We start from the raw sequence: 16,596 nt of genomic DNA, 5'->3' as shown, positions 1-16,596 counted from the left end.
GAGCAGAGATCCCTTAAAAAAATCTTCACAGCACAGCTCTGACACACAACTAAATCCAGAGGAAAAAACACAGAGTATTTTGTAATTTAGTAGGTAAAAACCATAATTGATTCACACATATTACACCAGTTTCTGCTGCACTCAAGTGAATGTGGCTAGTACTTGTGTCAGAATCTTGCATTTTCAATAAGGTTCTATTGAACCACTGACAGGTAATAATCATTACTTCGGCATGGTGACCACATGATCTTAACATAAATTTGTTCTTACACGAGTGCTATGCTCTATTCTGACAGCACAGCACTAAGGGAGCAGTACCAAGTAACTCCTGACACCTCAGGACCACAGAATCGTTAAGACTGGCACAGGCCTCTGAGTCCAACTACGAACCTGGCACCACTGTGCTCATCACTAAAACCACATTTTCAAGCACCACATCCGCATGGCCTTCTGAACACTCTCAGGGATGGCAATTTCATTACATCCCTGGGCAGCCTATTCCAATGCCTGATGTTTCAGTGGAGAAATTTTTCCTATTATCCAATATAAACCTCCCCCTGCACAATTTGAGGCCATTTCCTCTCATCCTGTCACTTGCTACATGGGAGAAGAGAGCAACCTCCACCTTACTACAAGTAAGTAGGGAATGCTAAGGTCCCCCCCAAGCCTCCTTTTCTCCAGACTAAACAAACCCTGCTCCTCCAGCCTTGTCCTTCTCATTACTTTGTCCAGGACACCTGTCTATATTGTCTGGTCTGAGTCTGGCCACAGCTACCTGTATCTTCTTACTGTATTAAAAGAAGTAGAAAAATTTCACCGAAAAAATACTGAGAGAGGATCTGGAATGCTGTCCTAAAGTGCTAAAATGACTGCTGTCCCACTTTTTTAGAAAAAGGCAGTGGCTTTTCTTCTTCTCTTTGACTGAATTTTGGAATGGAAAAAACTCCCTTGAATGCTAGTTAAATAACACAATCACTTATGGTCTCATCATGCTGCAGTGCAAGGCTTAGACAGAGGTGACCTGTCAATAAACTGATTCCCATAGCAAGGCTGCCTCTGCACATCTTTGGAGGTTGCCACTGACAAGGAACTCTGTACCGAGCAACAAAAACAACTGCCCATTTGGAACGAACTGCAAATATTTTCTGGAACTTAAATAAAATTTCAACAACAAAACAGAACAATCTGAAGACTATTAAGAACAACACTCTAGGGACAAGACAACAGCACTCTGCAACAAAACCCTGACTTTTAACTTTTTGGTGAAGATTTTAAGGTGCCTTTGATCCAGGTACTATGGTCTTTCCTTATAATATAAAGAGGACTACCCATCATCATTATTCTTGGATTCAAGTGATGGAGGAATGAGAGAGGAAGAAACGAAAGATAATAAATAAAAATGAAGAAAGAGGTACTGTACTGAAAGTACTATGTAGCTTTAATGACAAGCTATGTCCACATTTTGACATATCCAGTTAATAATTTTTTCTCCAAATAAAGTTAAATAACTCATTTGAAGATAGTTAAAGGCCTGGATGGTAAGGTTACACTGACATTATTTCCAAAAACTGTTACCTCTTATATCTCAAAATTTGCAGAAACAATTAGCCCTTCCCCAAAATTACTCAATTTAAATTGAACAAACACCCAAATTTACTGCCATGAACCAGCCAGCAAACCAAGAATATTTTTTCTAGTATTTCTGATGATGCTTGATGATTCACAATACTCATAGCCCTGGCAAAAGAAATGCCACGAATAATTAAGTTGCAGCTGAATTGTATGCATTTGGCAGCAAAAGCCCCTCAGCCCCTACGCTGCTGCTGAGTGCTAAAGCCAACACAAGAGTTCAACCTTACCTTTAAAAGTCTAGCAGTTTAAGGTGTGAATACTGCTATTTCATGCGACCACTAAGCTATGGTACCAGAGGCACCCAGGGCATAGTATAAATGTTTTAAGAATTTAGAAGACTGCTACCTTTTGCTTTGTAACCCAGGCCTTAGAAAGCAGCCTGTTTTTCTGAGGGACAGTAAGAGCATTGTAGCCCCTCTTCCCATATCACCCCAACTTTTACTGCAAAATACAACAAAAAAGGTCAGCAGGAACATTTGTATAGACTACATGGCTATTTCTGCCCCACATCGACAGGAGTAGGGTCACAGAAAGGCTGAGATCTCTAATGACATCTATTTGCAGTTAAGATTCTCTAGCCTTACAGATTCTTTAGGAAAAATATTTGCAGATGGCCCATCAATCTGTGCTGTGCTCCCATCCCCCTCCCTCACCCTGAGCATCTGCTGTACCATTGTTTAACAGCACTGCAGCTTTGCACAAAGGCTGGGCCTCAAAACCTGGAGATTTGTGTGCAGGCTGAGGCAGAACTGTCCTGCACATATCAACTTGACATTGGTCCCAAGGTGACTAACATCCATACTCCTCACATACAAGTCTCTCCATAAACAACAAAATACAGTCTCTGAAAGATTAGGTCTGCAAAACAATGTCATTCAGTTCAGTGGGACTTCTCATTGTTATGAGCAATGGTATAAATAATCTTATATGCCAGCATACAAAATTTACAACAATGCTTTACTTACAGATAGGTTTTACACATACAGCAAATACTTTTCAAGTCTGCATATACCCAGAATATATCTAGAAAATAACTGTTACTACGCTCTCACTTTTGTTATAAACAGATTCACTTAAAAGTTATAGTAAGCATTTTAAAGCCACAAGAGGCTTGCAATTCAACTTGCAGCATAAATGTTAGTTAGATATGTCACAGAACACTGCTTCAAAAGCCTGTATATTCTCACAAGAATTCCTCTTCTAAGAGAAAGAAATTTTTCCTCCCTTCTCTCCACTGTCAAAATAACTAATCAGCTGGGGAGAACCACAGACTGACTGGGAGTGCAAGACTTAGTCTTACCATAAGCTCTGCATGCATGGAAGTGACAGCACTGTAACAGGATCAATCCTACAGTCAGCTCTGTGCACGCTTGCCTAATTCCAAGAATAACCTCCTTTCAAATGCCACATGCCTTTTAGAATACTGAAAATACATTTATTTTTTTAAATATGTAGGACATCTTCATGAACAACTTAAACACTGCCTTCAAGAGACAGCAAAGAAATTTAAAAATTATTTATCCCATGTTATTTTCTTAACCAAGTGAGGAGCTCCACCTAGTTATTCTAGGCATGCATGTCAAGACATGACCTCATCATGAAGCAATCAACAAGATTAACTTCTGCATCCATGGGACATCTTAAAGTCAACAATAGTTCATGCAAAGCCTGTGTATTACTAGATCCTAGATTAGGGCCCACTTCAAACACTCCTCTTTCATCATCATGTCTTCTCATTATACTGCTAGGATAGGCTCAATAACTGCTCAGTAAAGGGATACTCCAACAAAAACAACATAGTTACAGCCAAGAAGCTCTCCTACTCAATGTCATTAGGCTACTCCAGCCCATTCAAAGTTCCTCAAGACAAGACACGCAGTTTCATTGCACCTAACACCATAACCAAATCCCTCAAATACAATGACATATTTATATGGACACATGCACAATGAAGAAAGCTCGGTATGTTTTTGGTTTTTTGGACACAAACCCAAGAAGACTCTGGCAAGACTTTTCAGAGAGTTCCAGTAAAAGCGTGTCCTCCTGTCAAAGTAATCTCAACTCTGAGCTCCATGATGGAAGCAAAGTGATACTGGACTGCAGAAATGCAGCACCTGCAGCACTTTCTCCTACAGCAGCAGAGATTTCTCAGCTCCCAGAGAACTACGTACAGACAGCTCTTCCACCAACTATCTCCCAGCAAAAACACTGTCATTGCAAAGAGATAAACAATGATTATTCTGTAGGTATTCCATTTCTCATAATGCAGTTTTCTGGTGCGTTAGCATAACCAACACCTCTGAAGGTTCAGCTTGTCACCTTCAGCTGTCTGAATGCTCACAATCCATACAGATCAAGTAATTTGTTTCAGTCAGACTCTGACACATCTAGCTTTAGTCTCATTTCCACCCAGGCAGAATGACATACAGTAAAAGTATCATTTACCCATTTTGTGCAGAGCTATTGTGCGTTTCTGAGTCATCACTGTCGCTGATGACAATTGTGTCCCCATCAGCACTGCTGGTGTGGCCATTTGCCATTCCATTGTGATGGGCTGGAGCTATGACTTCCAAAACCTTACACTGCAACCTGAAATAAAACACAGACGTTTATTAATGTCAGAAGTCTTTCACAAGTACAAGGAGCCTAAAACTGTAGCAGATGTTATTTTAAGAATACATACGTAACTGAACATTGTACTGTCTACTAAATAAGTAACTAAGAGCCTTGAACTGAATTACTAGGTAAAATATTAATTTCTTAAGTACCATCTAATAAATGGACAAATTCATCTGCTCACACAGCTATCAGCTTCACTTCTCAGGAAAACAAATCAAGTGACTTGTGGTTGTGAGGGAGTTTTTTTTCAGTTCTCATTTAAGTAAAGTAAAAAGTTAATGTGTTACTGTAAGACTAGATAACAAAACTTTTACATTATCTTCACAGCAGTCTAAGAAAAGCAAAAGATTTTCAGATCCTGAAGTATTTTTACTTGTAAGAGATCATCTTCTACTACTGTTGATGACCTAAATAAACAAGGCTGAAATGATCATTATGCATCTAATCTTAATAATGGCCCATTTATCTGCTGACACATATTAAGGCTCCATCTGGCATGCACACAATTGACAAAACAAGCCTATTCCTTTGCCATCCTGAATGCTACTTATAAAAGAGAGAATTAACTACATATCAGAAAGTATAATTAATCAACATTTCATGCTGGGTAACTGTACTATAGCTGGTTCTTAGTCTTAGCCACTAACTTTCACCCCCTTCTAGAATTCCATGGTCCCCGTTCTTTAGCTTAACATACAAAAGCCTTGTCTAATTCATGAAAATTAACTGCTGTAGTCAATGGACATTGTCACATTCTACCACTGAAAGCTCAAAGCATGGGGAAAAAGAACACATAATAATTTTCTTCTCTGGGCACTAAGCACTACCACTTGAAATAAATAAAATGAAGAGTATGTGAAATCCTGGGTTTGAACTAGTGGTGTCAGACAGGCCATAAACAAACAAACCTCACAAAATTCATGACAAATTGTAAATGTTTTTCTATCTGATCTGAACACTGGTAAAAAAGGAAGCAATGTCAAAATATTTCTTGAACACATCTTTCTGCAAGCAGACAGTATTACCCAAAACTTGCACACACCAAGAAGGCTGGGGGTGGGGAAGGGGAAAGAAAAGATGGTGGTAGCTGGAGAAAACCCCAAAGACTTAAAATAACATAATAACATTAAAATATCCTAGGTAGTATACCTGTGACATTATCAAGGATAAGTAAAATGCAGTTAGACATGTAGCTGCTCTCTGCAACAGGAAGAAAGCTCCAGGATACTTCAGCAGGTTATTAAAAAATTTTTTTTAAATAATCTGATTAAAAAAAAAAAACAACAATGAAACTATTAACATCTTTATATACTCCCAAAAACAACAGTATCAGCAATGTTTACAGTATCCATGGGGACACTGGAGCTGCCTGCATGCAGAGGCAGCCTGAGCCCACTTGGACTTGCTGGCCACAGGCACACAGCCGTTCTAAGGCAGCCTATCTCGTTTCCAAAGCTGGCTGGTCTGGAGTGGAAGATACATCTTCCCATACAGCAGAGACCAAGCTTATTCACTGTAAAAAATCTAAATAGACTCCGTATAAGAGCATCCACATGTAGTGGAGGGAGAACCTGGTGACTGTTCACAAAGTCAATCCTTAAGTCCAACCAGGCTTTTTAAGGTCTGACCCAGCACCAGACTCTAAGTCCTCTACGAAAAGTCTATAATTAGTAACTTGGTTTTCCAATATTTGGAACATCATGGCCACGCCTTCATATTAAATAACAGCGAGCCAATTTAATGACAGAATGTATACTAGCAGGCTGGGTTTTTTGAAATCGAACGAAGATCACCTCCTAAGAAAAGACTTCTTAGTAGAACTAGTTTTGTTTCAGATGATAAGATAACTGTCCTAGTGAGCCCAGTCCAAATGAAGACAAGGGAAAGCCCGCGGCAGCTCCGCACGCTCGCAGTGTCAGGCGCTCACCGCCAGAGGGCGCGGCACACGCCCCGGGGCGCCGCTGACAAAGGCGCTCCAGCCAGCGCACACCCGCCCCGGGCCTCCTCCCCACAACAACACTGCGGTGTGCCACTCACCGCCCAGCCTCACAACGCTCATTCTACCCACTCATCCATCGAGCGGCCCCGTAATTTACAGGGTATCACATCTCCTTCTCTAAGAATGGAAATTACATCTTCTATACGCTTGATTCAGTGAGCGGCAAAATCCCCAATACAGCTGCGTTCCACCCCCGCCCCCTTCCCCTTTATTTTTCAGCAGGAAGAATGACTAACAGATTAAGCTATCCCAGAAAGGAAGTGATACTCCATCTTCTATGCCATTCAAATCACTACCAGAAACCTTTGGGGAAGGAATCAAGTGAAACACACATTACCTGGTGCAATAAAAGCACAATAAGGTGCAATTTAATGCTTACTGATAGGCAGGAGATTAAAGACAGTAATGCAACCATTCTTCTGGCATTAAAGAAATAATCTATGAATGATTTTTAGCCTTTTTTTTAGCCTGTAGTCAATTCATGGCTAATAGCACAAATTCCCAGGGCCAGGTGGCAAAGACACTGTTTCTAGTGCAAGTGATCTGCTCTTCTTAATAACCTGATCATTCTCCGAGTTTGCTCACTACAACTCTTATTCTATATTACAGGGCACATAAAATAAGATAGCTGAAAGCTGAAGCAAGACATTTAAATGAAGCATACTTCTTGAATTACTTCCTAAAAAAGATATTTCAAGACCTTTACATAGCTTATGTCAAACCATGCTCACTATTCCCCATAAAATAAGATTTGGAGGCAACCCAATCTAAAAAGACAGCAGCATCAATATACATAAATATGTACCCTAAATATCCCCATCAGGCAGGAAGCACTTTCTTCAAATTACAATGAAGATTATAGTCACACTCGGTGAATCCCAAAGACTTTCAAAATAAATTGAAGGGAACCATCAGGAACTTGCATAAAACAGTCCCAGCAACTCTAGCTCAGATGACACTACTTAAAACAATTTTGCTTACCTACTTCTGCACTACAGGCTGTTACCAACAGTGGGGCCTTCTGCCTCATTGAAATGATAGCCTCATGCTTACAGATCTATGTTTTGTTAGGCTTGGAAACTAAGATCTTTGAGGTCTCTTATGTTATGGAAAGGGCTCCAATAAATGCTTAGCCTTATGGTTTTATCTTTAGTCTTCTAAAAAAACAGAACAAGAAAGAACAACAAAGGAGTCCAAAGGTTTTCAACACAAATCCAGAGGTGGTATCACGAACATAACTTTTTTAAAAAAAATGTAAGCATATCTTCTCTCTCAAATGAAAAAGTCTGAGAACTTCCATTGATCTCCATGAATGTTGGGTAGGACTGGTCAGCTGCACAAGCAAAAGAACAAAACAATCCAGCAATCCAAGGGCTAGGGACTACAGACTGTGGCACAGGACAGTTTCTCAGGAAACCCAATTCAGTCTCCTGCAAAAAACAATTCTAGGCTGTGCTTAGAAGAGCAGTTTAACACAACTAACAGAAAACTAAGGTCTGACCAAACCAAGAAGCAAGCTGAAGGTATACAAAAGCAAACTGCACCTGCAGCCTCAGGGTGCTGCTCTACAAGATGTAGACATCACATAACAGTTCCTGTCAAATGAGGAGATCTTCCTCTGGCACTCCTCTTTCCAGCCACATACATGGTGCTTGCTTTTTGCAGCCCTGGCAATCGGTTTCATTTATTGATTGTCACGAAACTGAATTCAACTACCTGACAAAACAACTGAACAAAAGAATATACATTAAAAAAATCCAAACCCAGAAAGCCCTAACCCAATGTAGAACAGTGGGTAAGCTTGTGTCATTGTCACCTACTTTAAGCAGCTCACTGAAGGATGGATGAGGACTAGAGCACATGCAAGATACAAACAGACCACAGATAAATGCAGAGGAGGATGGAGCGCTGTCCATCTACTCAAGAGGTGGGGAAAGAGGGGCTGCCATTGAAGACCAGGGCAAAGAAGTTTTTGATTACCTCAGCCTTCTACTCATCCATTATTACCAGTTTTCCAGCAATGTTTATCAGGGGGTTACACTCTCTGACCTTCCTTTTCTGGTTAACGCACGTGTTAAAGCCCTTCCTGTTATTCTTTGCATCCCTTGCAAGGTTCAATTCCAGCTTTGCCTTGCTCTTCCCAGGCCACCTCTCGGTCCTATCTTCAACTGTCTGTATATTTGCTCTTTTCCTTTTAGTTTGACCACCAGGCCCCTACTCACCAGGCTGCTGTGCTACTTTTCCAAGAGATGCCAGGGTGGTTGAAGCCCCCAAGGACAAGAGCCTGTGAGTGCAATGGTTCCTGTACCTGAAGCAGTAAGGCTTTGTCAATAGGCTCCCCTTGATCAGGGAGCCTGTAGTAGTCACCAATCACTTGCTTCCTTTTGTTGCCTTGGTGTCTGATTTTTACCCACAGGCTTTCAAGCTGCTCATGGCTGTTCTTCAGAGACAACTCTTCACACTCAATCCGCCTTTCCTCTTCCCATCTCTTCTGAATAGCCTGTAGCCATCGATGGTCACAGTCCAGTCATGGGATTCGTCCCACCACATTTCAGTGAGGGCAACAAGGTCATAGCTTTCTAGCAGCAAAGTGGTTTCCAACTCCTCCTGTTTGTTGCTCATGCTATGTGCTTTAATGCAAAGGCACCCTCAACTGCGCTGTCAGCTGTCACCTTCCTAGAGGAACACACCCCTTAATTCCTTGGAGATAATTCTCTCGAGGTTTCCCTTTTGCCTTATAATACCTTAGAAGTCCCTGGCTCATCTCCATAAGACTGCATGTGTTCCAACATGGCTTGCACATTTCAGCATCAGTGTAAGATGCACTTCAGCTGGGCTACTGATTTCACCTCCAACATTGCAAGCTGCACTCAGGCTCATCTCTGCCAAGCCTGGTCTTACCCCCTTCCTCCTTCAAACCTAATTTTAAGCTTTCTCAGTCATCCCTGCCAACTCATGGACTTTTAGACAGGCAAACTCCCATTCATCTCCAGCAGGCCTGGTGCCATGGAAACTGCCCCATAATCGCAAAAACCAAAACTCCACTGATGGCCTTTAAGCCACATGTTGATCAGGTGGGTTCTCCTGTCCTTTCAGCATTCCTCAAGGGATTGAGGAAAACACCACCTGTGTACCTGTTCCTTCAATCTGTGGCCCTAGCGCCCTGAAGTTCTTTTTGACTGCCATAAGACTTCTCTCATCAACCTCGTAACTGCCAACTTGCATAACAACTAGAAATGGGTAATAATCAGAGGGCTCAATTAGTCCAGGGAGTCTCCTGATATCTCTTACCCAAGTCCCAAGAAAACAGCATACTTGCCTGTGGAATGTGTCCAGCTGGCATATGGGGCCCTCAGTTTCCCTGCAAAGGGAGTCACCTACAATCACCCCCCTTTCTTTCTTACACCCAAAGCTGTGATCCATCTGGCTGACTGACGTGTTCTGGACAAGCTCCAAGATAGAACTTCATCTCCACTATTATCTGCCTGACCCTGATATTGCAGAGCCTAATACATATTCTGCAAGGGCACTTGGAAAGGAAAGGGAGGCTGGGGGGAATTGTCCAATATCCCTGGGCAGGGGCCTGTTTCCATTCACCCTCACCTTTTAGGTCCCCCCTTCTGCTGGATGGGTGAGAGGGTCAGGGTTCCTCTGACTCTTGCCAAGCTTCCATCCACTGCATGTCTCTCAGGAACTGAAGGATATGACTCCACCACTCTGTTTCATTCTCTCAGACTCCCTGATATTCCTCAGCCTTTTCCCTTCCTCTTCAGAATGAAACAAACCAGAACAAATTCTTTCATTCAGCTCAGCAACTCAAAGACACATACAGAAGCTATTATGAGTTGCAGAATAGGCCAGGTATCTCTACCTACTGCTGCTGGAGAAGTAGAAGAACACAATTTAAAGAAGAGAAGAGGATCTGCACTCCACTATCTAACAGGCCCAAACCATCACAGGCTATCAACAGAAAAACCTTGACCCTGCAATTCTTGGTACTTTCACTTCCCAGAAAAGTTCTTCCCAAATGCCAAGCAGGCCTTTACATCCAATCAAGGCTGGCATTAGAGGGGCTTTGAGAGGAGAGACACTTCTCACAGCTCCTCAATTGAGCATTCTGCACGCCAGCTTTTGATCTGGCTGGCATTAATTACTCTGACAGAAAGAACAGTCTGGTACTCTACTATGTCCCCATTTCAGGTAAAAAGAACAAGATACCCTGAAGGCTCAGATGAGTTGTAAACGTGTCTCTGTATGCTGCACAATAAGCAGACAAAAACCACCCCTTGGATGGCACATGGCTGTTTCAAGTGGGAGAGTGGGAACATTGCAACACTTTGAAGCCAGCTTTTAAAATAAAGCCCACAATGATCAGTGAGTCAGAAGCAAATTCACTTTTTAAGATGCACAAATGAAAGCAAAGCTTTTCAAATGCCAAAATTAAAAAAAAAAAAAATCACACTTTTTCTAAAGTATGTACAATTAGTTGAATACAGAAACCCCCAGAAGAGTAATACAAGAAGCTGTAGTAGCAGGTGCCAAAAAGTACCAAAAAGTACCAAAAAGCTACAGCATCATTCTGTTTTGTCAGCTTTTAGTAAGTTTTTAAGAAGCAAATGTCAAGTAAGTGCAGTCACTCATATCCTCATCCTAACAGTTCTCATATGCCTGAGAGTAATTAAAGAGGTAAAAGAGAGACAAGATCTGAAGGAATAAGTGACATCTTTTATTAAGCTAACTGGTACTGTTTAATGCACATACAAAACAAAAGCACACAACAAGGGGACAAGTTTTATGCACATAACGACTTCCTAAAGCACAGAAAGAGCTGCTGCTTTCAAGTTTTAGCATCTTCATTTGTCTGTCGAGTTAAGATTATATGTTTCAAAGCAACTAGTAAGAAACATGGTTTTGCTTAGGACAAGGGCATGTGGAGAGTAGTTGTATCACCTGTCTCCTGCAGAATTAAGACAGAACTACACTGGTATATGTATTATTTTGACTGTCCAGCCTTTGGTTCATAACATTGCACTGATTAAAAACAAATAAATAATAAAACAACCGAAAATCTTTATCTTCAAATTTGTAGTTATAAAAATAGAGAGTGTGAGAATGAGAGCTAACAGAGACTGGCAGTGCCAATTATTGTAACAGCTGTTCAACAACCTATGAGAAACAAGTTGGAGGTTCTTTCCCATATATCATAACTTCATAGCTTCCACTAGTCAAATACAAATATATTTACTAGTCAAAAAATTTACATTTATATCCCAAAGGATTTAAAGGCAGTGGAAAGTGAATTTCTGAAACATGATTTTTGCAGGCCAGAAGTTGATTGATCCTTAAACAGCTATGCTGAGAAAGTGCATACTGTATTTGCTCTATGAATAGGTAAGCTGCTCTCCAGTACTATTGAAGATGCTGTTTCACAGACACCAAGCTAGTTTTGATACTTTCTGGAATACAAAATCACCTTCCAAAATAACGTAGTAAACTTCCTTTGTATACAGAAACTCACATTTAAGCATTACCACTAAAAAACCACAGAACAAATAGTAATTATAATTTAAACTCTCTGTAACTCATTAGTCTAAACATGGAATACACTGTCACTTACAACTTAGTGGTCTCATTATATAATAACTCATCCTAGTGCTCCAAATACAACTACAGATATATATATAGACAGATAGGCAGATATAAGCAACTTGCCAGTTTGAATAAAATAGTTGGAAAATTAGGTATAACTTTATCTCTTGCAAAGATTATCTTCTACCATCCTAACTCCTTATCAGCTATAGTCACGACCAGGAACATGCTTCCTGTGCCCCAGTTAGGACTTACAGAGATGAAAACAGTATGCAAATCTTTTAATTGGCCTAATGCAATGGATAATCTACTCCTAAATGAACACTCCTAAAGCACACCAGTCAATGGGACACCAGTCAAACAATTGATGAGCTTAAAAAAAAGTTTGATCTGTGATTATCTGTTTCCTGCAGCCTGACAATTGTCAACATCAGATCATTCAAAGCAGAGAAAGGATGTTAACCTATTCAAATGTAAGATCAGATGCAGCAATCTTCCTAACAGAGCATCATCTACTACTTCTATAAGTAGGTTTATTTTTAAAAGCATTCTGGTGTTGCTTACCCACAGACATTAGACAATATTCTTTTGCAGTGGTGTCATCTAGTGGTCAAATTCAATGAAAAAAAAGATATTTCTTTCTGTGATTTTCTTCCTTCTTACACACTGACCTTTAAAAGCAATCTATTTCAGTCTGTAGGTGGTTGATTTTTTAATTAAGTGCCATACTAACTGATGGACAAGAATTGGTTGTGCCCCAACCTCCACATGGGGAAGGGAAGACATCACCACTTATGCAGTTTTTATCAGTGGGGTAGAGTTGTCAGATCTCCTCACTGCTCAAGTCAGACTGAGAGCTTGTAGTTTAATTAACTAATTTTCAAACTGCTCACTTATATATCCTAATAAAGACATTATGGACATTATTTCTTGTGATAGCACCCAGACTCAGAATACTGATAGTAAATTACAATAGGTTGTTTAGACAGGCTTTAAATGTAGTTTTTCCTCCAATTAAAATAGTTATAAAACCCAAAAAGAATGCTGCTGACTTCAAGCAGAAAAACATAGGTCCTACTGCTGAGTAAATCAGGCTGTTGAGGGGGTGGGTTTTTTTTAGTGTATCCAAGGCATTAGCTGAGGTTATTATTTTAGGTAGGCCTTCCATAACACATAGTTTCAGCTTTCAGGTAACTGTCTTCAGATGTCAAGATGTTGAAAATCAATTTCACAAGTTGCAAGTATCAATAATAAAACACAGTACTAAGACAGCAACAAATGGACAGGTTACTGCAAGAGACACCATTCCTTGTGGAAAATCAAAAGACCAGCAAGTACATGATGGGTCTTGGAACTTCCAGTTCTGAACATCACATATAGGAAGCAATTCCACTAATATGATCAACGTTTTTCTCTCCTTCAGTAAAGTGTGAGCTAAAACATTAGCTGCTAATTTCACATCTTAATTGACCATGGCTAACATGAAATATTGCTCTAATCCTCCCCCCAACAAAATCTCAAATAATGCCTTTTTCAATAAACTCCTCTCCATAAACTGCAATGTGACATTCTAATGGACAATATTTACAGTGTCAACTGGTTTCAATTCTTTAGCAACTCAAACTTACTTTTAAATTAAGTTCTCTCTTTGTATTCTATAGTGTTTCTGACCAATATTTCAAATAATTATTTTGTCTTTTGTGAAGGCAGCACTAGGAAAATGTTGTTACGCAATTCTTACGTTTCTTTAACTGGAAATCCGAGCCCCTTGTGTCTGAAAGCATAGCACAGCTGCTGCTTTTGAGAAAGGTCAGCCCCAGTTTGGCCAGAAAAGTCAGACACATACAAACCAAGAGAGATGGCCACTTTTAATCAATACATCACTTGCAAGGGTTAAAGACAACCAGAATTATCTCCTGATTGCTTCTAACAGATTACCAAAATGCACTCATAATTTTTAGAGACCACCTGAACAAGCCACATGATAGGACTGGGAGGGCTTTCTCTACAATTTGTTTCTGGTTGACAAGGGTTGCTGGAGACACCAGACATACCAAAACAAAAGGAGGACAGTATATCCCAAACTCTCCTGAGTTCCTCCTACCAGACCTCACTAACAAGGCAGAAGTAGCCAAATTCAAAGCTTAGCAGTATAGCAAAAGGGTAAAAACCAGAAGAGACATAAGACCAGAAAACGTAATAGAGCATTAGACACTGCAAAAAACAGAACAACAGGTTTCATACTATCAAAAAACCCAACATCTACCTAGACTTTGAACAAAGCACTTGTCCTCTCTTTGCACATCACCTGTCATTTCTTGCACCACTATAGAAAACTTAATATGCTTAAGGATAAAAACATTTACATTAAGCCAAAATGCTAAGCCTTCTAGTGTTTGGGCTCCCTACTGATTACTTTGTTCAAAATCTAGAAAGCTGCAATCTATCTTAAAAGAATATTACACATGCAAAGTGTAAAGGAGTTATAAAATATCAATATTTAAATTGTTTGAGCAGGCTTTAGTTACACATGTATTATATAGTAGGTTTGGCATTAAATGATGCACAGAGCTCAGAAAACCAAACGATCCTGCTGACATTATACATGCAAAAACTTCATATGTAAAAGCTGTGGAATAATTTATACTACCACGAAACAACTGGGTTTTCATGATCTGCCAAATTCTGTTGGTCTCGTAGGATGCTGTTACAATATAGATGGGCTGTGATAACTTTTTCTAGAAAAGATCACAGAAACGTAGCTGCAAGTGACAAACACCTCTGCTGAAAAGCCGTATTGTGTACAAGTAACATGAGCTGGTGGTACACTTAATCTCCAATGTAGTACTTCAAAATACAGGTCAAAGTCAACTGCTAATTGGCAGACAAATAACTACACCTCATCTCCTCCCACTTTGTATTCTTTAATTATGTACCTCTAAGCATTAAAGTCCCTCCACATTACCATGCTATTTGCAGTGTTTCCTGGATTTAGTATTAAAGGTCGGAACTAGCTCCCTATTATACACCTCTGTCTAGAACATCAGTGGCATAGGGTCAGCTAAGCCAAGTTTTTATTCCTCATTTTACACCAATTTATACTTAGGTAGTTTAAAACATACAATCTCTAGCAGGCTTATCTTTGATGGAAATAAATTTTATTTGATATCTTTTATTTAATCTTTTGAATGGTATGCAGCCCATCTCAGATGCCTAAGAAATTTAGCTTATATCCTATTCATGTACTGATCAGTGAAAGTAGAATATGCATATCTAACAATTTTGTGTTCATCTCAACATAATTTCAAGTAACCAAGAAGGCTGAACTAAAGACTGGTAAAAAAACTGCAGCACAACTTTATATCAATACTTTATCTTTGGAAACATCTTTGGAAAGCCATGATGCACACATGCAAATATTTTAGAAAAGTAATAGAAAGTGTCATTGTTGAGGGAAAAAAACTTTTAGAAGAACAGTATTTTTTTTTTTGCTATTATTTTGGAAACTGTTTTCTACCTCTGACCATACTAAGGCATTTCATTGAGCAAAAGAAAAACCTGAAGTGTCCTGACAGTTCATAACACTCATGTTTCTAAATAAACAAATGAAAAACAAAAACCTTATCCTCTAAGCAAAATAACTGCAATACCAGTGGTAACCTCAGTCTAGATGTTTGATGAGTATAAAGATGAGAAAGAGAGAGAAACTTTGGATATAGGTTTTCCATACAGAAGGCAGTAACCCTACTGAAGTTGTTCTTGTCCTGGCTTTGCAGACTGGGACTTTACTGGCTGAAAAGAACAGAGCACTGAAGAGACAAAGCTTTTCTATTTGGCACTGACCTTATGTACATAACCATACCAATTTCCTTACAACTCATCTCCTGCAGTGCATCAAGATCTTTCTTCCTGGTGTACTACAAAATTTGTCATAAATAATATGTGGATTAGCCACTACAAAAACTCACACAGAATAAATGCTCTCCAACCACCATTTTGAACCAGCCCACTCCTACCACCCAACAAACACCAGACTATGCACTAAGTATCAGGCTACCCACAGGAGTCCCTTCTACTCTGAAGTGTAAGCTACCACCTTCCTCCTGAAAAAAAGCAAAATAAAATGACCCTACAAACAACAAAAACCCCAGCAGCAACAGCTGAACACACAAAGGCATTAGCACCCACTCTGCAGGTACTTCCAAGCTGAGCATGTTTTTTCACATCTTAAACCTCAATTAGGTGAAACTGTAAACTCATTTAGACAAAATATGGACCTTTTCTAGACCTCTCCTAGAAGCTGCTTTAAAGAAAAACTCAAGCTTATTTATACTATAGAGCATATGTACCAATGTTATGAGAAAGAGCACATCTGAAGCTCAAAATTCTTCCAAGGTTTTAATCAGTCTAAGATGACAATAAAAACATTCGCAATACACCAATATAAAAGTAAGCATAACACTAACTCTGAGTGAAAAGAAACCCCTATCAGCCTAAATTCCAGATAATCAACTATTACAAACATTAAACAATTAATTCTCAACTTCGCTGACAATGTTATCGCAACGTTTGCACTACCTAAAAAGGAAAAATCCAACATTTATCTATTGTTTTAAGCTTTCGGTAGTTTGGCCATTAATTCTGAGCGATTCATTTCTTGTTGTTTTTTTTTTTACTTCATAGCTTCCCCTAATTTCTCATTAAATCTTCTTCTACAAGCAATCCACCTTTCTCACACCGAAAACCCAACATTCCTT

General features: G+C 39.6%; 1 protein-coding gene across 2 annotated transcripts in view; it reads right to left on the bottom strand.

Annotated features, from left to right (window-relative positions):
- The window catches only part of BAZ1A (bromodomain adjacent to zinc finger domain 1A), a 64,222-nt gene that overhangs the window by 39,561 nt on the left and 8,065 nt on the right, over window positions 1-16,596 (bottom strand). For both annotated transcript variants that reach the window (XM_083862948.1, XM_083862947.1), the window contains exon 3: window positions 4,078-4,221. In XM_083862948.1, the coding sequence (XP_083719074.1) occupies window positions 4,078-4,221 (144 nt within the window). The remainder of the gene's footprint in view (window positions 1-4,077; window positions 4,222-16,596) is intronic.

The sequence above is a fragment of the Zosterops lateralis genome, assembly GCF_965231275.1.
Source record: "Zosterops lateralis genome assembly, chromosome: 6".
In the NCBI taxonomy this organism is placed as follows: domain Eukaryota; kingdom Metazoa; phylum Chordata; class Aves; order Passeriformes; family Zosteropidae; genus Zosterops; species Zosterops lateralis.
Note: the sequence above shows the minus strand (reverse complement) of the source record. Positions and strands in the feature narration are given on the sequence as shown.